Source organism: Micropterus dolomieu, linkage group LG06, assembly GCF_021292245.1.
Source record: "Micropterus dolomieu isolate WLL.071019.BEF.003 ecotype Adirondacks linkage group LG06, ASM2129224v1, whole genome shotgun sequence".
NCBI classification, from domain to species: Eukaryota; Metazoa; Chordata; class Actinopteri; order Centrarchiformes; family Centrarchidae; genus Micropterus; species Micropterus dolomieu.
In genome coordinates this window covers 16,997,543-17,021,012 of record NC_060155.1, presented here as the reverse complement: position 1 = coordinate 17,021,012, position 23,470 = coordinate 16,997,543, and the positions used below count along the sequence as shown (strand labels likewise).

The 23,470-nt window shown below is 42.6% G+C and overlaps 1 protein-coding gene across 3 annotated transcripts in view; it reads right to left on the bottom strand.

The window, feature by feature from the left end:
• The window catches only part of ece2a (endothelin converting enzyme 2a), a 181,317-nt gene that overhangs the window by 149,562 nt on the left and 8,285 nt on the right, over positions 1–23,470 (bottom strand). For 2 of the 3 annotated variants that reach the window (XM_046051483.1, XM_046051485.1), the window contains exon 3: positions 885–935. The exons of the other annotated variant lie outside the window; for it this stretch is intronic. In XM_046051483.1, the coding sequence (XP_045907439.1) occupies positions 885–935 (51 nt within the window). The remainder of the gene's footprint in view (positions 1–884; positions 936–23,470) is intronic. 3 annotated transcript variants of the gene reach the window in all.

Here is a 23,470-nt window from a genome sequence, read left to right as displayed (position 1 = left end):
AGAATCCTTTCAAAATTGTAGACTTTCTGGGTGTGCTTCCAACAGGTGCTCCAAAATAGTCACAGTAGTTTGTACTGAAATGATGCGGTTTGCAGTCTGCATTTGGGCCACCAGTGAGCAGCTGACAGCAGTGAAGTTGCTAATGAAGAGTGAGTCAGCGTCTGAGACAGGCTGGTGGATGAAGATGGTGATTAATTCTGCATGCTTCATCCCCTCCTCTGGTCTGCTGCTACAATATGCCGATGCCTCATTGCTACTCTCCATTGCTCTCTGACAGACACACACACACACTTTGATTCATCCAGTCTCCCAGCTGCTTGTCTGATACGTCGTAAGGAAACTTATTTATCTTTGATTCAGTTCTGTCTTCACTTCTTTCAGTCATCTGCATAAGCCAGTGCACACTAGAGGACGGATACAGGAAGGTTGTGTTGCATCATCTGCTGCACTAGTGACAGAGAATTGGACCGGACTGGACTGTGCAGCATGAGATACACACACCGAAACACACACAATAGTCTGTTCTCACTGAATCATGACCACTTCCTGTTTGGCAGGAACTGGGTGTTCTTTGTATATGTATGTATGAGAAAAGCCAGAAAGAAGTAGAGGATGTGAGAAGTCACACTGTGTGTGTGAGACACAGAAGTTATGATTTTCAGTGTCTCCCAACAGGCTCCCTTTTAACACATCCAATCTCCACCTTTTGAAATAAAAGGCCTGTGACCTTTCACTGGTGCTTCCTGCAACTGCTCAAGAGTCAGGCTAACACTGTGATGTCAGTCATTCAGCCAAGAGGAAGTACTTATATGGTCATGGAAACAGGAACCGCAAGAGGAGCTGTGAATGTCACTGTAGTGATATCTGTGTTGCTCTGAGGCTACCTGCAGTGTGAGGAGGACTGCTGAGACTCTCAACAGCTCTTCTTTTCCAGACTGCAGGGGACAGAGAGAGAGAGAGTTATGAATGACGTTCAATTTGGTGGAAACTGGGGAGCGAGGGATGTGAATGGCTAGGGCTATGAATGAGGACACGAGTGGGGGAATTTAGTGGGTGGGTAGAAAGAGAGTGAAAGGGAAGAGATGTGGAGGAAGAGCAGGCTGAAACAGACAAGTGTGAAAAGCAGTAATTGGCAAGTGCGACGATAAACAGGGGAGAAGTGGAAGCTGGAGGTATGACGTATTCAACTCTCTTCTTCTGCCTTCTCTATTAGGCATCTCTGCTGCAGCATATATTCCAAATGCATACTTGATGAGAGAGCCAGCACAGGTCCCAAGTCAAAACACACACACAAAACAGCAGGTTACAAGAGGGGTTCCACTGTTTACAGCAATGTTTTCCGGCTGTAAAATATTTTTTTATTGAAGATGTATTGAAAAAAAGAAACACACAATACCTACCAAAATACAAATAATAATAGTAATCAGACTCTTATATGGTGCATGTGTGAGCTCCCAAGTACAAGAAATAGTAGAAGTGATGCAACAGTAGAGAGATTTTATATATATATATATATATATATATATACACATATACATACATATACATACATACACACACATACACACACACACACATTTTTTTTTTTGCAGGTCTGAAACATTACCAGCAGTGTCAGACCTGCAGTTCTACACACCTTATTGTACACCAACTATAGGCAAGAAAGGTAGTGTAACAACAGCAGCAGTTTTATTTCTCCAGATGTAGATGTACAACTGCAGTTTCTATAGCTGCTTATTAATTGTTATATCATTAAAGACATTTTAAAAATGATAACTGCTTAATAAAGACACAAACATGCATAAAAATTAAATACATAAATTAAAAATACTGGATGAAGATTAAAATCAGTGTTCGTGGATGAATAGCCCTGACTTAAAATGTTCTCTCTGCAGACAGGCAGTCATTAATGAATGTGTGCGCAAAGACATTTACCATGCTGCTTTGAGGCATATAACAGGTTCACCCTGTAGGACTCACCATTGTACTTTATATACCCTGGCTGGATTTACTTCACTCAATATTCGATGGATGAAGCATTGGTATATTTTCATATACAAAGCCATTTTAGGAAAATTGCCATCATATATCTACTGTAAATTTAATGCCCTCCAGAACACACACAGTCTCAGGGCCAGTAGCTGGCTGCGGTTTAAAGTGCCCTTTGTGCGTACAGAGTCAAGAAAAATTAGTCTGTCCTATTTTGGCCCATGGTCTTGGAATGATCTGCAGCTCAAGTTGAAGTTGGAGTCTCTTATTCCTGTATCCAGTTTTAAACAAAAACTGTCAGAGGTTTTAAACACATCTTGCACCTGTGACATTTAGTCAAATTATGATATGTTTAAATTTCATTGTGCTTTTATGTCTTTTTATCTGATACTTTGTTGTAAATAATTTAATAATACTGTTACTTTTATGAATAATGTTGCTGTACATGAAATGCCATGTTTGCACCTTGCACTGTGTGCTGTTTCACATCTTGGCCAATCAGATTCAAAGCTAAATAGTAAACTGAGCGAGCATGGGTGATCAGATGATGATGTCATGCCGCTGTGTCCCTGCCGAGAGTCCTCTGATGACACGGGACCTCATTTCCTGGCCCAGGAGGCTGATCTACGACAAAGCTCACACCTCCCCAGGGACGGTCTCAGGTTTAGGTTTAGAGTGCTGGGGGGTTGGAATTACAACTACTACAAGGATTGTGTCCTCAGATGAATGTTAGCTTCTTTATGTGATGTAGAAAACAATGAAAAGCTGAAAAAAAATGGTAAACTCAGTGGAATATATAACATGCGTCATATTTTTCTGAGATCCAAAATGAAGGTTTAACTTTGAAGTGAGCCAACTACGTTTTTACAGGGTTACAGTATGTACATTGTATCTTTGTTCCCTTTTGGGATAAACGGTGTCACTGTCAAATATGAACAACATTAACAAGACTTATTTGAGACACTGAACAAATCTGAGAGATGTGCACCATAATTAAGAGGTCTGGAACCAGCTAGGAACATATAGCAAGCAGACTCAAAAATGCTCCCAAAAATCACTTAGAAGATGATGCCTGGAGATGATGCTGGAGGCCACTAAGTGCCATTAGCCATCATCCTTTTACTCAGTATTTAAGAGAAGCAACAGAGCTTTTCCACTCTCTTTTTTTAAGTCCTTATAGTCATACAACTGGAGCACAAAATCTCCTGGGAACATCCCCAAATTCTTTCTCCCCATCAATCTCAATCACCCAACCCCCATCGAGCTATTGCAGGGGAATTCATTAGGAACTAGATTAAGACCTTAGATCTCAGAAAGATGGGAAAATATCATGCTTGGTGAGGGTTACGTCTGTTGCCAAAAAATCGTTACATCATCGCAGGTCAGCGAGGCAAAGTGTAATCATGACAGACATGATATGATGAGGGGATGAGAGAGAGAGGAGGAAAAAGAGGGAGGAGTGGATGAGCAGACCAGATGTCAGCTCCTGAAGATGAAAATGAGCTAGACCGGCAGCAAAGGCTACATGCTTACAAAAACATGCCATATGGGGGTGAGAAGTAATTCTAACACCTGGGTAAGAAAATTAAACAAAAGAAAGTAAATGCAGTGCACATACACACAAAATCTGCACTTACACACAAACAACAGCTCAAACAAGGCCACAAAATAAAGACCCAGACTATGTAGTGTCAAGCATCAATTGCTCAGACAGATGAGAACATCAGGCTTCTCAGTAAAGCAGCAGGGTATCTTCTTCCCCTCCTCCATCCCCTCACTCACCTTACTTCCAGCATTCCTTCCCTCCACCTCCCTCTAATGTATATTATGTAACCTGAGCTACAGACTCCAGAGGAGAGGAAGTTGCCAGGGATAAAAAGGCGAAAAGACTGTGTGCAAAAGGTAAAGACAGAAATTCAGATACATGTAGACAGGCAGAGAAACAGACCAGAACACACAGAATGCACAGGAGGAAGAAAAGAGACAAGCAAAAGAGTAAGCATGGTGGAGACAGCAGATCTTTTGCTAATACTTTAGAGAAGAAAGGGAGAGATACATCTATCTAGGGAGAAGAACTATGAGGAGGGCAAGGAATAAAGAAAAAACTAGGAAAACAAAACATTTAAAAGAGATGACGTGTTGGTTAATGTTGTCAAATAAGCTGTACAGTACAAAAAACAGAAACACTCAAATTCTTTTGTCATCAAGCTGTCACACAGCTTCATAAGAAGCATACTGTGACAGGAACTGCATTTATCATGCAAGCATAATGCACAGCACAGCAGGCAAATAGGACTTGGGCTCATCGGCTGGGACACAAGTATGGACACACAGCCAACTGAAAGAGTGTGAGACAGCATGCATCGTAACACACAGCACTCTCAGCACGGTTTGAGTTTATGTATGTGTGTGTGTGGGATTTAATCTGCATGGGAACATGAGGTCTGGAAAGACTCCCAACAGTGGGATTTGTGAAAATCTGCAGCTCAACTCTCTCTTTGCTCCCAATCTTTCTCCCTTCCTTCCTACTCTTTTTCATGAACCCAATAACAGGTACACTGACTGTTCACTAAACCCCTCCCCCCAGCCACTGATTGTCAAATCATTGCTTAGCAACCACAGCTAGGCATGGCAGGCCTGTCAAGCTTTGGATGTCTCCATATGTTTAAGTGGTGTGATGGGACTGAAAGAGTAATATACTATATATAAAAAGTCTGGAGGGTCAGGTCTTTTTCTTAGCCTTTCCAAAAAGGAAGAACACAAGCAAACGTGTAAGGAAAGGATTAAACAGTGTGTTCATCTGCTAGCAGTCACAGCTCAAACATAAGATTGAAAGATTAGCATGTCCAGCTAACTAGCTACCAAAGTGGGGATGGTGATGAAACAGTGGATAAGACACATGCCTTTGGTGTGAGAGACCCAGGTCCGAATCCACTGTGAGACACCAATGTGTCCCTGAGCAAGACACTTAACCCCTCATTGCTCCAGAGGCGTGCGACCTCTGACATATATAGCAATTGTAAGTCGCTTTGGATAAAAGCGTCAGCTAAATGAATAAATGTAAATGTAATGTTAAGTACTCAAACAAATTATTTTCGAAACCAAACTAATTTATGGGTTTATAAGTTGTGTTTTAAAAAAAAAATAAAAATAAAAAAACTAATTATCTAATTGCCGGACTTGTGAAATGTCGCCAAAAAGAAAGTAAATGCAAAATATGTGTGTTTCCATCAGCTGGTATGGAGTGGATAAACCAGGATACGGCAAGCGCAGTTACGTCAATAGCTGACATTACACATGGCTGTAATAAAGAAGACGTATGGGTTTCAAACCAGAAACAAAACCAGTCGCATGGACCTGAGAAAAATGGAGAGGGGTCTTCAGGAATGTCAAGCGGACAAGTTCAGCCATCTCTCCGCATGTTAAGGGAATATCCGGCAAGATGCAGACAGCGGAAACAGCTGATCAGATGTGAGTAACAAGTTCATTACGTCAGAACTTGTTTCCATCTCCCATTTAGCGCATTAACTCTTTTTCGACAAAGGCAAAAACCACTTCAAGCGAGTATAAAAACTTTATTGCAAAATTAAGGATTTTTTTCAGAATTTTGCCGTTTCCATCAACCTTTTCTAATGCGATACTTAAAAATGCGCATAAAAAACGTTGATGGAAACACTAGTGTTGGCAATACCATATCCAACCTGTGGTATTCCCCCTTTGCGTTGAAGCCGATCTGGATGCTATTAGAGTTTAGGATAATTTTAGCACCTGTGCCCCCATCCTTATTAAGCTAGCTAGCTAGCTACAGAGTATAAAATCAGCCAGCGACAGCTGCCATTTCAGTCGGTAAAACTGACCCATTGTTGTTTCAGAAATGACTACAGATTTCCAGTCGTAAATCTGCCTCTGTTATCATTGTAAACTACATGTGCTAGAAGGGAAAGCTTGACATGACAGGCATAACAGTGGTAGGTGGTAAGGCTTAGAGAACAGTCAATTAAATGCCAATGCTTTATAAAGTCCTTCATCTCCCGGTGATACCAATACAGTGCTCACACAGCATATGACATGTGGTTCACGTTGGCTCTCCAACTCATTTAGCTCACACACAGAAACAAGAACACCGCCTTCTTATTACAGCCCAGTAAAATAAATGCATAACAATGTGTTTTTAAATAAATATTGTCTTAGGGAGTAGGTAGCCATGGCAACAGAAGAGGAACTGACTCTGCAATGGTGATTTGGGTTTGTCTCTCGGTACTCTCACAGACTTCAACATGATTTAATACTGTAGGGATGGGAGGGATTGTCTTGATTAAGTGTGCTGCATTAAAAAGAACGCTGGATTCAAACCTCACGGGTTTGCTCTCCGTCTCAGTTGACTAACCAAAAATGTCTTAACCTCTTCCCTTCTTTCTCTGTCTTTCATTTGTGTGTGTGTGTGTGTGTGTGTGTGTGTGTGTGTGTGTGTGTGTGTGTGTGTGTGTGTGTGTGTGTGTGTGTGTGTGTGTGTGTGTGTGTGTGATGGCAGGGGGTATGCAAGGCCACTGTTCTCATGTTAAGTGAACAGAGCATTGCAAACTATGGCAGAGCATCTGCTCTCCGATTCTCTGTACAGGGTAATATAGGCCATGCATACACACAGTTGTTTGTTATACTCTAATGGCGCTAGTTAATCCTAGCACCACAGGACAAAATAATCCCCCATCCAAACGTGACACTCCACTTCAAAATACCTTTTTCACTCATCACTGCATCACTATCCACGTCCTGCTGAAATGTGTGACTTTAAAATATTGTGAGTGGACAGCACAGCAGCCAAGCGGTAACAATGTGCTTACTCTCTTACTTCTACTTGCAGTTAATACTATTACTACTACTACAGTTAATACTATACTACTAAAGGCACATAAAAGAGAAAGTTTAATGCAATTTGATCATGACAAGCAGGGAAGCCTGTGGGCATCATTCCCTGACAGCTCTGATTATCATGTTTCCCTCTAACACGGAAATGTCAATACTTTTAGCTCCGGTTACTAACTTTTGTTGACGTGTTGTCCGACTCTCTCTCTGATGTCGAATTATAGAGGTGAGCCATGAAAAATCTTCTGTATGTAATGTTATTTAATTTTACTTTACACAGGAGTATGATTAATGATTACACTTACCACCCTTGATTAATTGGACTAATGTATTTAATATAATTAACTTATGAATCCTTTTGTCAACAAAATGTCACAAAATAGTGAAAAACACCTACCTTGATAGCGGGTATACCAAATAGGAGTGATACTGTCAAATTAAAATATTGTGATACTTTATAAGAAATACCAAAGGCAATGTTGTTCATTTTTCTGTTAAAAAAATAATTGTACTGTGATGGCACACTGCAAGGCCAGCAGCCCAGCGAGCAGAGGACCTTCAGGCCAGTCGAAGTCAGTGATGTGCAGTGATGAAACTAAGGGGACAGGTGGCTTTCAGCGAGCCAGAGTCCACACTGAGTGGTTTCTACCATTAATCAATTCAAAGTCTCTCACCCACATACCTCATTTTGCCCTCCCTGTACTCTTGAACGCCCTCATTTGCTTTCTGGTCAGTTCATCCAAGCACCAATACCCACAGTAATATATACACTAGACATTACAAAGAAGAGGCGCTGACAATTGCCCTGGAGAGAAAAGCATCAGAGGGATCTATATTAGTTTCACTGCTACTTGTTCATCAATTCCTCTAAACTTAGACGCTCTTGAAACATTGTCTCAATGCAGAAAAGTCAATAACATAACATTTTATCGTAAGACACAGAAAGATACAAAACATTTTTTAGTTAATTTAGATATGTTGATGGATATTTAGGCATATAACACAGACTAGGAGGTAGAGTGACAAACACATCCACACACAGAGGCTGAGACAAATATGTAGGCTGACATGAAAATGCAGAGGTGGAATTGCAGGTCTGTTGGTCTGTGCCTGCAGCATTACAAGCAGTATTATATAAGAGTGCTGGGGACCGCCTCGCAGAAAGCCAGCGCTCTCGTAAAAATCCTATTGGACACACACACACAAAAAAAATGGTGTATTTAACGGCTAAGCTCCAGTAATGTTCTTACAGGGGAGGATGACGAGGGAGATTTGGAGACATATGCGGAAGATACAGCAATGCAAGGTTCTGGTGAAAGATAAGAGGCTGACTAGGTAGAAGGAAAGAGACAGGGGCCAAGGTGGTGTCGTCATATAACTACAATGATAATACTACTTATGAGGGATTTTGACAATGCATGGCGGTATGTAAACTCCCTTGATTTCTCAAAGTGCTGTTTCATAGCAGACATTTCAACTTGTCACATGGGGATAATCACAGGTGTAATAACATTAATGATTGCTCCATCCCATATTAGTGTCTTTGAAAGGCATGTCAGTGAGCAAGTATACACATTACTAACAAAATCTTTGAACTGGTTAACATAGTTGTAATGCAACCGTAATTAATGTTATGGACAACATGCTATGATGGGATAAACTCACAGCTGGAAAAGATTAAAAACGAATAATGGGCAGTGATTGTCTCACTCATGTTTTAGCTCAGTGTTTGGTCTCCACCAACTCCTGATTGAAATGTCTAACTTTTTGGCTGCTAAATGCTCACTAACTTTGTCTGTCTGCCATTTGGTGTTGGGCAGGTAGCATAGAGTGGGTTTTTCAGAGCTTTATCTCTTACACAGATGCCTGCAGTGGTCGGAAACAAGGTTGATGAACACGGTGAGAGTGAACCATCATGGTGCGAACTGTAAAATCAAAACAATAAGCAGAAAGATGCCAAAAGCAGCGTAGAGCTGAGGGGAACTGCAGAGTTGGATGACAATTCCCTGTAAGTTTGTTACTACAAGCAACACCTTTGTGTTATTGTTAATATACAAATAGTGATTTTAGCAGCTTTAACCATTTTCTTTCTCCTTGTGGAGTTTAAAGGTAGTCACATCTCAAAGACACAACTTAATTGACGTCCTTTGGTACACGTTGTATCGTACGTGTAAAGAATGGAATAAGGACACGTTTGATGTTCACTACATCGTCACACAGGGCTTAAAAGTACATTATTGACACTAGAAGTCTTCACCAGTTATGTCTACTGACTACTGTAGATGGTCACTCTATTGAAGATTCACTCACAAACTCAAAAATATAAACACCGATTCACAGGTGATTGAAGTGTTTGACTCTACACTGCCAGAGCAGGCTTGCAGCAACAGTGCGTCACTGCAGAGAGCTAAACGCATCAGGGCATCAATGACGCACAAACAGTGACATTACCTACGTAGCTGACGGGGCTTTCCCCTCTCAGAGCTATGTGATGATAGGTTAATGACGCCATTGAGACTCAGAACACAGTGCCTAGTTCTCTATCTCTGACAAGCACCACTATCGAACGCTCCAAAATTATTTTTCTTTCTTTAGATAATAGTACTGTATCTGAAGTTTTACAACCTTTTAACAAACAGTACGATGAAAAGCATAGATGTGAGCATGTGTGAGCGAATCTGTCTGTCTGTCTGTCTGTCTGTACACTTCTGTGCCTTTACGACATCCAGCTTCTAAACGGTCTACCTAACTGCAACACAGTAGGTGATGCTGACACTGCAGTGGCTGTTCGGTACCTCACAATTTGAGTGCACACTTTAAAACCTTGTCTTGATTGCTGGACACAGGATAATAATGATAATATAATAATCTTTATTTATGTGGTACTTTTCAAAATCCATGTTACAAAGTGCTTCACAAGGGCAGAGAAATAAAACAGTCCTAAAACCATCAGGTTTTAAACAAAAACAGATAAAAACCAAGGAATTAAAATACAATTAAAAGGAAAAATAAACCATAAATATGAGGGTACGAGAAAATTGCAGACATTAATATTACTTGATGTTTTATACTTGTTTATACTCAAGACATCAAAGCTTAAAGGAGATCATTTTGGTCCTGTTCAAACATGACAAAAGCATTTGAAGCCACACCACTCTTAATAGCAGAGCCATATGTGCTTTAATGCCCCTGCGTCATGCACATCTGCATTGTTCAGTTTGTCATTTGTTAAGCCCTCTATGAGCACAACAGGATGCGGTAATTCTCTCAGCGCTTCAACAGTGCTTGTGCAGAGTCCAAGCCATTAATTTAATGTCTTACATGTTGATGTTGTAGGACAGAGTCTGTCGCTGGAATCACAGATTTAGGAGCACAAGGTTACAGAAAAGTGACTTTTTGTGCTGCAACATACTGCGATTGTCACAGCAAAGGAGGCTTGTCTTTTGGTATTCGCAAACAAAAGAGCAATGCGACTCTGAATACACTTGCGTGGCCCTTCTTTGAGGTCGACATAATGTCTTTGTGAGAAATGCACAGCGAGCTCCAGGATGACACTTTAGCTTTTGAGAGGCGACTTTGGCTGCAGATGCACCTCTCAGCAGCTACTTTTCCTTCCTACTCCTCCTCCTCCTCTCCTCTGCTGGGCGAGGGGGAGCAGAGAGGGGAGAGAGAGGGAGGGAACAGGTTAGAGAGCGGGAGGGAGGGTAATGTGATGCAGAAGTGTGCAGTGCAGACAGGAGGCTGTGTGAATGCCAATCACCAATATATTCGCCAGCCTCAACAGACACACATGCAGATTTGTTAGAACATTGTGCTTGAATTATAAAACCAATGCATTTCCAAGATTTCCTTCCAGTTTCATGAAAACCTACATTAGGATTCATTCACAGATACTGTACGTAGCCATGGAGACATCCATCTCTGAAATTTTCACCTCCAGCCCAATATCATGGAGGTAAATGGTGTTTAGTTCTCTCAGTGTTAACAATGACATTTTTGGCTGGATAATCCACCAAAATGTGTTGTTTGAAAATTACATTTTTCAACACAAAACAACATTTCCAGCACTCAAGAGCAAACTTTGCTGTACTGGGGACATTTTTCCGGAACGAGATGTTGCTGTTGAAATCTGAAACATAATGCTTCAATGCTGCCACCACAAAATTCAATTCACCACCATTAGGATGGAGGCAGGCACACATTTCAAACCCTGTGCAAGTTTTTGCTTTTGTAACTTGGGTAACCTGACACTTTAATACTGGCCTAATTACTTGTCAGACATTGAGGTACTCATACATACTGTATACAGTATGTTCTCATAGTATATACACATAACTTCAATTGTCTTATTATATAGACTCGAAATGTATAAAATTTTATGACATTTAACACTGGATAGTTTTTAATCAGGACTCATGTCACTCCATTACTCAGTGACTGGCTACCCCTGGCCTCCCGAATCAAATTCAAGTCACTAATACTTACCATCATTTGTATGTGTGTCCTCTTAATTCACCATTATCTCCAATATGTGATACCCCCGGAGTCCGGATCCATCTCTGAATATGTCACTTACTTGCTTTACCCCATTCATTTTTCCTCACATGTTTACATCTTTGCTCTCCACCCATCCAAACCCATTTATGTTATCCTACACACTAACGTACCCTCACAACAATAGCACTTACATGCAGCACGCATTTATTTAAATCAAGTAGCCAGTGGGACTCACTGGCTGGCTGTATAATTTGCACTCTGTGTGGAGGTGAGTAACACCCGCGTAGCCTCTCCCCTTCAAAGGCCATATTATTACCGTAAGTGAATGAGTCAGTGTGCGTGGAGTGTGTGTGGTTACCCCCACAGTCCACCTGCACAAGCCCTCTCACAAAGGGCATTCAGTGTCATTGAGAACGGAGTCTTACACTGGAAAAAAAAACTCCACTTCCACACTGAAACTGCAAACACACCTCTACTGCCTCTAACAAACACACAAACACACACGCACACACCCTGTGAGACTGTGTCTGTGTGTGCAGTCTACATAACCACACATACACATATAATCACAGGTCAGAAGAGAATTGATAATAACATATCTTCTAATTGTCCCAGAACAAAGAAACTCCCACTGCGACATCAGAAACCCTGTGACACACAGACACACACAAGTGCACTCCCTCTGTGCTCTGATTATCAGGGCCAGGCCCATCGATCATCCTAGCCTGGTTGCCCGGGTAACCCCGTTATTATTCAAAGCACGGAGCACCAGCTTGCAGAGAAAGCTGTGTATATGCGGGTATGCATGCGTGTGTTAGGTAGCGGAGATTCCCATTGGCTCATAGGCAAACCAGCACTGGTCCAGGCATCCTCCCTGATCTGCATACCTATGAGGGGATGACAGCTCTAAAAGGAAAAAGCAATTGGAGACGAGGCTATCTCTCCAATAAAATTTGACATTCTCTCCTCACTTCTATTGCCCACCACCCCCCCGCTCCCCTCCTCCGCTCAATCCCACCCTTGTGATTTTCATTCAGCATCCTCCCTCCATTTTTCTTCCCCGGCTTTGCTGCATTTCATTCAGCCAGCAACCCTACCTGCTCACTCCCGCTCTTAGTTTTCATTCACATTCTGCGGCTCTGAAGCTCATTCATAAACAGCACCACTCCTTACAGCAGCAAAAAAGAAGGGGGGGGTACCCCTACTGACTGTAACATGGTGAGGGCTCCCTGAAAACTGAAAGCAGCCAATCCGGATGCTGAGAAGAGGGGGAAGGAGAAGAGCGGGGGATGGGGGGGGAGGTCACAATTCATCCACCTCAAAATACACCATCCTCTGTTCAGCTTTCATTCATTCATTCCTACAGCCATTCATTCTGCCAACCCACCCCACAGTAACACTGCACACCTCATCTGTTGCAGTTTATGTAAAGTCTCTCTCTCTCTCTCTCTCTCATTTAATCCAGAAGCAATACAAACACAATATCACTATTATTACCATTGCTGCTCATTATTACCTTACAAGACATGCAGATCGTTCTGTACCATTAATGCAAGTCCATGTCAGCCTGATTAACATAAAAACTTCTCAGAGACTGCCAAAGCAATTTAGAATTAGGGCACTATTAACTACATAAAATCAATATATTCCTTGAATGCCACTGTGAATAAGTTGGACTGCAACTGCCTGCGCAAACTAGGGCAGTGACAGGGGAGGACAGAGCTGATACAAGCCCTATCTGATAAGAATTGCTCCGCCTCCAGCCGCCACAGGAAGATAGGGCTGCAATCAATAAAAGGAAGGGCAAGCGTGAAATGGCCAAAGCCTTTCTCTTGGTTCTATTATTCCTCTGAAAGCCGTCTTGTCTGTGTGGAGAGTGAGAGAGACATGAGAGAAGGAAGAGACGGGAGGATAAGTGGAAAAGATAAAAGGGATGGAGGCGTATGGATATGAGCGAGGAGAGGGGTGAAAATAAAAAGTAGGAGGGAAACCCATAAGGAAATAAAGGAGGGAAAGGTTACATGGAAAAATGTAGAAACTCAACTTTAGAAATGAGGGCTGAACTTCCTATGAGCAACAGCATATCTGATATCAGCTGGATCTTCTAACAGCTGCTGAGACATAACTCCTGACTTCAAATCTCTCACTCCCCCTCCCCCCATGCTCTCTATGTTGTCAGTGACTTTCCATCCCATCAGCATTTTTTAAGTCAGTGTGTGTGTACATTTCTAAACACTGCAGAAAAAAAAGGGATGTGAGAGGACTGTCACCAAGATCTGCCTGTGAAATTACAGTGAAATTAAATCCTCCTGCTCAGCCTATATGGGACCATTTACACCTGGCATCAAAATGAGTCTCGTATAGAGATTGTATCTGGTGTATCTTGTATATGATTTTAACCTGATTACATATACACTTCCAATCAAGACCCGATTGCTCAAACGACTGCATCACATCCTCCTCTCATTTGCCTGGGTCCAGAAATTGCTCTAAAACCATAGACCAGCGGCTGGCAAATAAGTCTGGCATCGGGCCAAATTGTTTCGTCTGCCAGATATCTAGTATGCCGAATATCTGGAAGAGTGGGCTGACTCGACATCCATATCCAGCCAATGAGAGCAGGCCACAACACAATTTTTACTGACACCCAGCTCACTCTGTTGCTCAAACAATCCCTGCTACCTGCGTGTGCTAATCCATCCTTTCAGGCAGATTCTTTGTCTTTATAATTGCTTTATAATATAATCTTCATAATAACAAACAGCTGTTTTGTCTTTAGGTTCCCGTCATTTCCCGTTTTACATTTCACATGTGTTTTGTTTTTTTTTCTTGACAAAACCTGGTTTGGAGACCAGCTTCGGGTGACACAGTCACCATCAGTCACGTAGTGTGCTCAATATGAATGAATGAGCTTTTCGGCAGCAGTTAGGCAGTGATGGACGGAGACAAGCAGTGTTTTTCAGGAGAGAGATTGCTGTCGAAAATGACTCCAAGGTTGCGGATGCGTGGGGAGGGAGACAGAGTGGTGTTTTTAAATGGTGAGGCAGAAGTTGTGAATGTTTTCAGTGAGTGCTTTATGACTGATGATCAAGTTTGATTTGTCACAGTCGAGTTTGAGAAAGTTGGTTTGCATCAACGATTTTATTTCAGTGAGGCAGTTAGTCAGAGTGGAGTGAGGTGTAGTGGTGAAAGATTCAGTGGAAATGTAGAGTTGGACATCATCTGCATAACAGTGTAGAAGTTAATGGTTTGTAATAAATTCGGAAAATAGTGAGAAATGTTGTCAGTTACCCAGAGCCCTACGTGACAGCTTCACAATGCTTATTTTGTCAGTCCAAGCCCCACATAATAGCCACATACGAAAAAAGAAATTTGCAGGAGTGCGTCACGCTGGGTTTGAACTCACACGACCAAAAACATTTCCTTATTGTGGCGCATTGTTTGCCTGCGAGCCACTCAAACACCCAGGATTCTCCTTGTTCCAGTCACATATTGATTAAGTACGTCTGCATCAAGGTAGCATTTTGTTTTGGGCTGATCTGAAGCAACTCGTTACCTGAGCAATCTAGGACAGTACCCGAATATAATATTATATAAAAATATAAAATAACATAATTATTATGTTAATCAAGAGCTCCTCTTGATAAACAGCTTGGCTCTTCATAATAAGACGTGCTCCCCAGAAAAAATTATTCGTGATATTTTGAGGAGTCTCTAAAATATTGACAATATACTATTTTTGCCATTCATTCCTATTTTTCTGTATCATCATGGATCATGCGTAAATCAGGAGCGTTGTTCTTCATCCAGCCAGAGTGAATGATCACTAACTGACCGCAGCACACCAGGTCGCTCCAGCGACCTCCTCTCCCTTGCCCTGTTCACTCCTGCGCACTGCTCCCTCTCCGGTAGACCTACTATGGGTTGTGTTGCCAATGAAACCAGCGCACTACAAACGGTCGGTGGTAGTTCACTTTGGCTAGATGAAGTCAGACGCTCCTGATTTTACACATGATCCATGTGCTGCTGCAGCTGGAGGCTCTCCACAGTGGCGCACAACTTTCTAAATTCTTCCATCTCATGGAGAAAATGGTCAGGTCGAAACAGTGTAGAGAGGCTGCTGCAGCTGTTGTGTTTTCTCTATATGAATCGTAGCAAAATGTCTACATATAGCCTATATACTAATAATAGGAATAAACAATGGCTTTCACATTCAACACTAGGCCTACAAGCTTGAATGTTTCTTTGTAGCAAGATTAGCAGTCAGTAGTCTTTGAGGCATGGGCAAACAACAACCCCCCCACCTACCCACAATACAAGTGACCTATTATTCTGCCCACAACACATAGGCTACCAAAGTTTTGTGTATACTGTAGGGTATAGTGCAATACAAAGGACCCAATCAGATCTCTATTTGCCATTAAGTTAACGTCAGTACCGTGTTTTAATGTCGAGCTTTAGTCCAAAGGAGCCCAGCATGGTGTGCTATTTAAATGATGAACAAAAATTATGGAGTTTGCATGTTCTCCCCGTGTCTACGTGGGTTCTCTCCGGGAGCTCCAGCTTCCTCCCACCATCCAAAGACATGCAGGCAAGGTTGATTGGTGTCTCCAAAATTGTCCTTAGGTGTGGATGTGAGTGTGAGGTGTGAGTTGTTGTTTGTCTATGTGTGGCCCTGCAATGGACTGGCGCCCTGTCCAGGGTGTACCCTGCCTTTCGCCTGATCAGCTGGGATTGGCTCCAGCCCCCTGCGACCCTGTACGCAGGATAAGTGGCTGATGATGGATGGATAAAAATGATCCAAACATTTTAACCTGTGTATGATTTATTAATATAAGATAATTCTTGCAGCATTAACAGTTCATGTTTGCTGTGTACCATTGGATGTACTGACAACTATCACTGAATTAATTTGATACTGAAGAAATATTAAAAACCAAAGGATTCTCAGGCAACTTCTGAGGTGTTCCTGTCCCAGTTCCTAGTGAGTTACAAACTGAACATTGAGCCTCCTTTTTTTCCTAACTAAAAACCCACCTATGTTGGTTTTCAAGTTCATCTTAATTACATTTAATCAGGCACCGCCATTGCCAAGTTTATCTGTTGCAGTTTCATCAAGTGTAACACACAAAGCTACACAAATTGAACTTGTTAAATATAAAAAAATCAATGTTTTTCCATTTTGGAAAAAACTAAATCAATTTTGTTTCAATTTCAGAGTCAGAGGTGATCAGGGAGTGGAAAATGTACAGATTGCGAGATTCATGTTTTCTGTTCATGGCACCGACCGAGGAAGCTTCATAATCAGAGGTAAGTGCAACATTTTCATTAATCTACTTAGTTCCATGGTATTCTCAGCAGTCTACATCTTACAGTGCCAATGCAACGCCAAACGTGATAGAGTGAAGTGTCAGGTTACTGGGAGATGCACACACACGACAGAACTTGTAATTTTCACCAGGCTTACGCCTGGTGGGGATGAACTACAAGCTGTTATTTCCCTTAACACTATATTGACATCCATAGGATTGAGCGCCTGTGGCGAGATGTCCGAGTCATAGTTACCAACAAGTACTATGAGTTGCTACACTCCCTGGAGACAGATAGACTGCTGGACATCTCATCAACGGAGGACCTGTTCTGTGTGCACATCATTATTCTTCCCAGTCTTCAGACAGATTTGGGGATATTTACAGAAGGCTGGAATCATCATCCACTCAGAACTGAAGGAAACCGGAGTCCAGAGCAGATGTGGCAGATTGGACTGATGAACACAAATGTTGATCAGCCTGACATTCCCGAGGTATTGACTGCATGTTTCATAACTGGTATTGTTAGCAACATAACTTTGCTTATGATTGTCACGGAAGTTAGTAATAAAAAAATATTCTTTACTTTTATAAAAGGTGCAATTATATCCAAATCATGTGTTACTTTTACTGTACAGAGGCTTTGCACACTTGGAACACTGTTTCCCATAGTTACAGGCTGCCAAATTGGAAGAAAGTAAAAATGTTCTCTATACAGTGTTTTGATATTAAAATTATCCAAACATGAGAAAACTTGATATTATTGTTCAACTGTGACTTTATAGTTTCCAGTAATAAAACATGAATTTATTTCACTTCTTAAGTGCATGTAGTAGCCAGTGTCTCCTCCAACACTGAGGGAAAGTGGACATTCAAAAAAAACAAATTGTTCAGGAGCCCGATGTTCCAGTCAACTTACTATGAATATAATTTGATACAGCACTGTGACCACATGATTGTGGTTTTGTGTACCGAACCAGACTGAGATTAAAGGCTCTTCTTCGGTCGATATTTCTGTATTGTACATTCTTTATTCTAAAGATATGGAGTTTTGATTTCCATGAGCTGTAATCATTGGCAGAACTGCTCAGATACTTTACTGAAGTAAAAGTACTTTCACACTGTAAAATTAAAATAACATGAATGTATGTATGGAGTATGACTCTCTCACAATGGGGGCATTCGGGAGTCTCTGGGGCGCATGGCCGGCGTTGTCGGGGTAGGTTTTGGTGCTCCTCCTTGGGGGTGCTTGACTGGGGGGGCTGGGCCCCCGTCTGGGGATGAGATCGGCCTCGGGGGCTGCTAGCACTGCCTGCACTGTAGGGAGGAATGCCTCTGGCTGGGCTGGGGGACTGTTGGCCTGGTTCTCCCGCGTTATCGCTCCCTGGAGGCAGGGAGCTTCCCGGCACGGCTCTCTGCTGTTCTTCCTTGGGGCGGGGTACAGCTTTTCCCGGGACATGCGGTCTGGGGTCCTTTGCGCTTTAGGGGGTCGCAGAGTGCCCTGGCTTCTGGGGGTGGGGGTCCCTGCGCGGGTTGATCAGATTGCGGTTTGGTGGGCTGCGGTGGGATTGTGGGGCGATTGTCGATGCATCTTGATGCATTGTGCTTTTTCCCTGGGCAGGGTCTCTGGATGGCTGCTAAGCGTTTAGTTTGTGCACTGGAGTCCGGGGGAGGCATTTCCTCGTTGGCTTGGAGGGACCTGTTTGCGTCCCTGTTTTGCTTCGTTGGCCTCGGATCCATGCTTCCCCATTTCTCTGTCGGCCAGTTGTTGGACCCCTCTGGATACTGAGGTATATAGTTAGTTTTCAGGATGTGCAGTGTGAGTGCGGGGCAGGGCTGTGCTCCGGTTTGGAGTGGTGGGGTGGGTTGTTGGTGGCATGCAGCTGAGCTAGTTGATTTTGCCTCGTTGCTGGTTTGGCTGGTGTTGCACGGCGGCCGAGGGCGTGCTGGGCATGAGGGATGTCGGCTGGCGCCGGCGGCCTTAGTTTTTTCTGGCGGTTGGGGGGACGGCGGACTTTTATTGGCGGGTGCACGGTGGCCTGTGCGGCGCGTTTGCTGCCGGGCTGGGACTTGCTGCTGGTGTTTCTCTCCGCTGGCTTTCGCTGTCGTGTTGTTCCGTTTGCTCTCTCTCGTTTGGCCGACCTCACACGAAGGATTCGCGGGGGGCTGCTGGGCATTGGGTGTCGCCGTGCTCGCGCAGTATGCGCGTTGGTCTCATCACTTGTGCATTGGTGTTGATGATTGCGTGGCATTTGGGCATTTTGGTTGTTCGATGCGCGGCAGTGGGGTGCTGGGTGGGGGGGGGGAGCACTGGTCTATGTTGTGTGCGCGCGCCGCGGTCGGTCCGGGCGCTGCTCTTCTGCTGGTTACGCTTTTTGCGTTCCGTCTGCATTACGTTGTCAACTGGCATTTGGGTCAGGGTCTTGCATCTGGGAGTCTTTGTTTTTTTTTGATTGATTTATTCTTTTTCCTTCTCCCACCCCTATTGGCTACTGGGGTTCTTGCCTGCCTGCTGCTGGGGTAGGTGTGGCACAGTCGTGGCGCCCCACTCTCACTAACAACTACATTCTTTAACAGGCTTATGCGTACACACACACACACACACAAAATCAGTCTCACACATAGACACAAACAAATTTAGGTTGTCCCTGGTAGAATTATTCCTGATGCTTTTCTTTCAGTTACTTATTTAAATTAATTATTCTTCCAGCTCTCGTGGCTGTGCTGTGTTGCTTATTTAGTGTGTGTGACGGTTTCTTGTTTTCATTTTTCTCTTAGTTGTCTTACTATGTCAGCTGTTCATTGCTGCTGTTCGGCAGGTTGTCTTTTACTATTATTATTATTGTTTGTTTTTGTTTGTTGTTGTTTTTCTCCTCCCCAAGCCCCCCTCTCTGTTCTATTGCAGGTTTCGTTGCTTTCTGCAATTGGTGTTTCCCACTGCTTTTCCCTGTTGTCCCCACCTTCCATCCCCCTTTCCCCCTTCTCTTACAGGTCTTGTCCTTTCTCTGTGCTGTCTGTTTGTGCCCCCCCATCCCCATGTCTGCCCCCCTGTCCGGCCCGGTGACAAATCAATACATAATTAAATAAATAATAAAACAGACAAAGGAGTATTTTAATACTCTTGTTAAAGTAAAATCTGTCTGGCACAATATGGTATCCAGGTCATCATACTCTATACCAGGCTGCTGGGCAGGACAGGTTTAAAAAAAAAAAAAAAAAAAAGTATGGAATATGAAGTAAAAATTGAGTCAAAACTCATTGTACAGTAAAATGTTCCTTGTCAGTGTGAAACAATTATCTGATTCTGGTTTAAGAAGACTGCTGCATTGATGTGTATGTTGATTTGATGTTTTTACTGCTGTAGATGTTTGAGCACATACTGTTGGGTAGTTTAATCTACAGCAATGCATCATATTCAAAAGGATGTTAGTATCACTGTCCTTTGAGAACCATGCATCTCTACAAAGCCAACTTTTTCATGAGCTTGGGGAACATGTTTATCTAAGAGTGCTTAATTTTAAGTAAGAGTAAGAATTTTCTCAAGCCATAAGGGAATACTTCATCCTTCAGTCACAAACATTCAAAATCAACACATCAAGATTTGTTGTGTATGCATAATAATAAGATGCAGTGGAGTATATGTATATAATTACATAAAAGGGAAATACTAGAGCACAAGTACCTCAAGTTTGTCAGAAAGTGGCTTTTTCTTTTATGGTTTACTATTCAACATATTAGAATAAGAAAACTGACATTGTAGAGACTTCATTTCTTTTTATTTCTATTTCTCACTTTGAGCACCTGAGTATTCTAATCTTGAAAACGGGAAATTATGCACATGTGATGTTGCTACCGTAGTGCACTCCACAATGATGGTCAAATTCAATTTGAAGCCTAAATCTATCTCCCCGTTGAGGTGATGGGCCTGTCCAGTAGGCAAATGACAGTCCTCCTGCGTTTCTCCATCTCTCTCAAACTCGTCTGCTGTTTGCATCCGTCTCCCAGGTCCACTTTTTTTGCGTACAACAGATCCAAACCTAGCCATATTGTGTATTAATTACTGTAGGAGCAGAACCAAAAAGAAGCCTGTTAAGTATTAAAATGTTTCAAAATGTAAAAATAAAAAACTTTTACAAACTTCTTGCAGTTAGCATGTCAACTAACGTTAAGCAGAGGTTGTCAGTTTACTACATGGTAGACAACAGGTCCATGACAGAAAAGTTCTGAATGATACAGTCACATGACCTGAAAATAATAAGTTTTGTAAAAGGTATCAGTGAAACAAAAGTGGTCACGCTGATATTATGTTTTGTTTTTTGTTGTTACTTACTGTGCAGCCATTGTAACACTAAAACGGTCTCTTAAGGAATGACACAATGCTAAATAATCTTACACATTGTTTAAAGCACACTTTTTTTGTGATGGTTCAGCTTCATTAGCCAGGGCACTCCTTAACAAGGCAACCACCTGCCTGGCAGCGTTTTGTAACTGTGCCGGTTATACAGACATGAACAACAAACAAAGACATGCTAGTCAGCTAGCGTTAGCTTACGTCAAGTCTACAACGTGCTGCCGGCAGATAGTAGCTGCAATGTAAGGTAAGTTAGTAAGATATTTAACTGAATGTCAAGCTAAGGAAGTGATAAGCTGTGTTACACCCAATATGCACAGAATATTATGCATTGTAAGACCTAACATTACGTAACTTACCTCCTGATGGTCTGCCATGCAGCTGTCCTACTGTCCTGAACGCTTCTTCTTCTTCTTCTTCTGGCCAATCACAGAGGACAGGAACCTTAACCAATCATGTGTAGTGAAATGATGACGACTGGATCCGCCGACCTACTGCCAAAAAGATTAACCGCGTGCGAGCGAGAAGTTTAGAGTTTCGCGAGCAGCAGAGCAAGGACTTGTACGTGGGATTCTGCGCGCGCTCAAAGCACAGTTTTCTCTTCGCGCGAGCAGAGAAATTCTTCTCTCATTTACGCTCACGCGGAGTCCCTCCTCTCTCGCTGGCTGCAGGTAACGTTACCAGGTAGAAGGAGGAGTGGCTGGTTTGTCTCAGCCAGCAGCTAAGTTTTTAAGACTACAGACTATTAGGGTCGGGTGGTGGTTGAACTCGGGTGCAAACAGACCCGGTGAAGGTGTGGAAAAAAGGTTTATTCTTGAGAACAAAAACAATAACTAGGCAAGGGTTGGGAAGGCCAGGCTGGGAAGCTAGAGAGCTTGTGGATCCAGGAGTGTGGCTGGCGAGGCGAGGGGGCACAAGGCAGCGGAGGTCACGGATTTGGCTAATGCCAAGCTAGCGTTAGCTGTGCTTGTATAAAACATACAGGATGAGATACTGAGGACAGATGATTAAATTAACCATTTCTACATGTTTAACGTTACCTTACAGACAGGTGTATTGATAAAGTAACGTTATTGTCTTTTCACTTGCGAAGGTTTTATTGCACATACTTACAGTAACGAGCGTAGTTGTCATCAACTAACGTTACAGTAGTTTGGAGCCAACTTAACCCTCACCGTAACGTTATTCCACCGTGACAGCGCAGCCTCTCGCTCTGCTGCCACTGTGTGTGTGTGTAGAAGCCGACAGAGAGCAGGCAGAGACTGCAGCCTGATGATTTTCTTATCCGTTGCGTTTCAAATTAAATAACATTTGACGCTCGAGACATAACGTTACATCATAGCCTGCAAGTCTTGATAGCAGTATCGATAAGCTCGATAAGATTTTGGAACCGGGTCTCGATCCCCATCCCTACACCTGTACCTTCATGTAGTCTAGAACTATCCGATTGCAATCTGATAACCCAAAATGCATTTTAAATGCCAAGTGTGAATGGGCTAATGTCCTACAAACAATCAGTACACTTATGTACGTGGATTAGCTTCTCAAGGACATAAGCACAGAAATGTAAAACTATGTCTCACCTGCAGGATCTTCCAGCACGAGGAAATCTACAATAATAAGTCTGTGTATCATGTATTAAACACATTGAATATGGGAATAAAAATACACCTGAATATAATAAAGATCAAGCAGCATCAGTGACTGACAGCTACTGTTGAAAATTGCACATCTCTAGTGGGATGCCAATTTCTGAATGAGACCGTAGCTCAACATAATTGCCCACCAAGTGAGTTGGACTCTCCTGAGAAAATTACAGCTCCTACAGCCCTGACAACCGTGTAAACACCTTTGCTCCAGCTATATATACACACACACTTGGACTGACTCTGGGTACACAGGCAGAAGTCTTTGATACCAAATACTGACAAGCAGTCAAAGGCAAAGGGGAGAGAGGGGGAGGTGAAAGTTAGGCAATGGTCGACAAGGAAAAAGTGAGGTGAGACAGCAAGGAGGAAAAGGAGGAAGAGAGGGAGCATCAGGAGGGGGGAATGAATGGGCAATGTGGGGTGTGCAGGAGGCAGAGAGGGTGCCGGAAGGAAAACTTTACATTTTTGCTAGCATGAAGCAATGTTATTTATAAAAGTTATAATGTCACTGTAGTCTAGGCGCTGAGCCATACATAGTTAGCCTACACAAGAGCTGATCAAACAGTCACTCATGGTCTTTCACTATTCCTTTGCCAATGAACACTGCTTACATCACCCTCAGGAGCTGAAGAAAGCAACAGGACAGAAGGTGAGCTAAAGAGAGGGAGCAATGCAGGATAGTTAGGGTGTGTCAAACATACTCTACAAGTCTATTACATACACAGTGAAGCTGCATTCAAAATTATTTTGATTATAAATTAATCTTCTTTCATTGTTTTAAATGTCAGAAAATCGTGGAAAACCTCCAATAC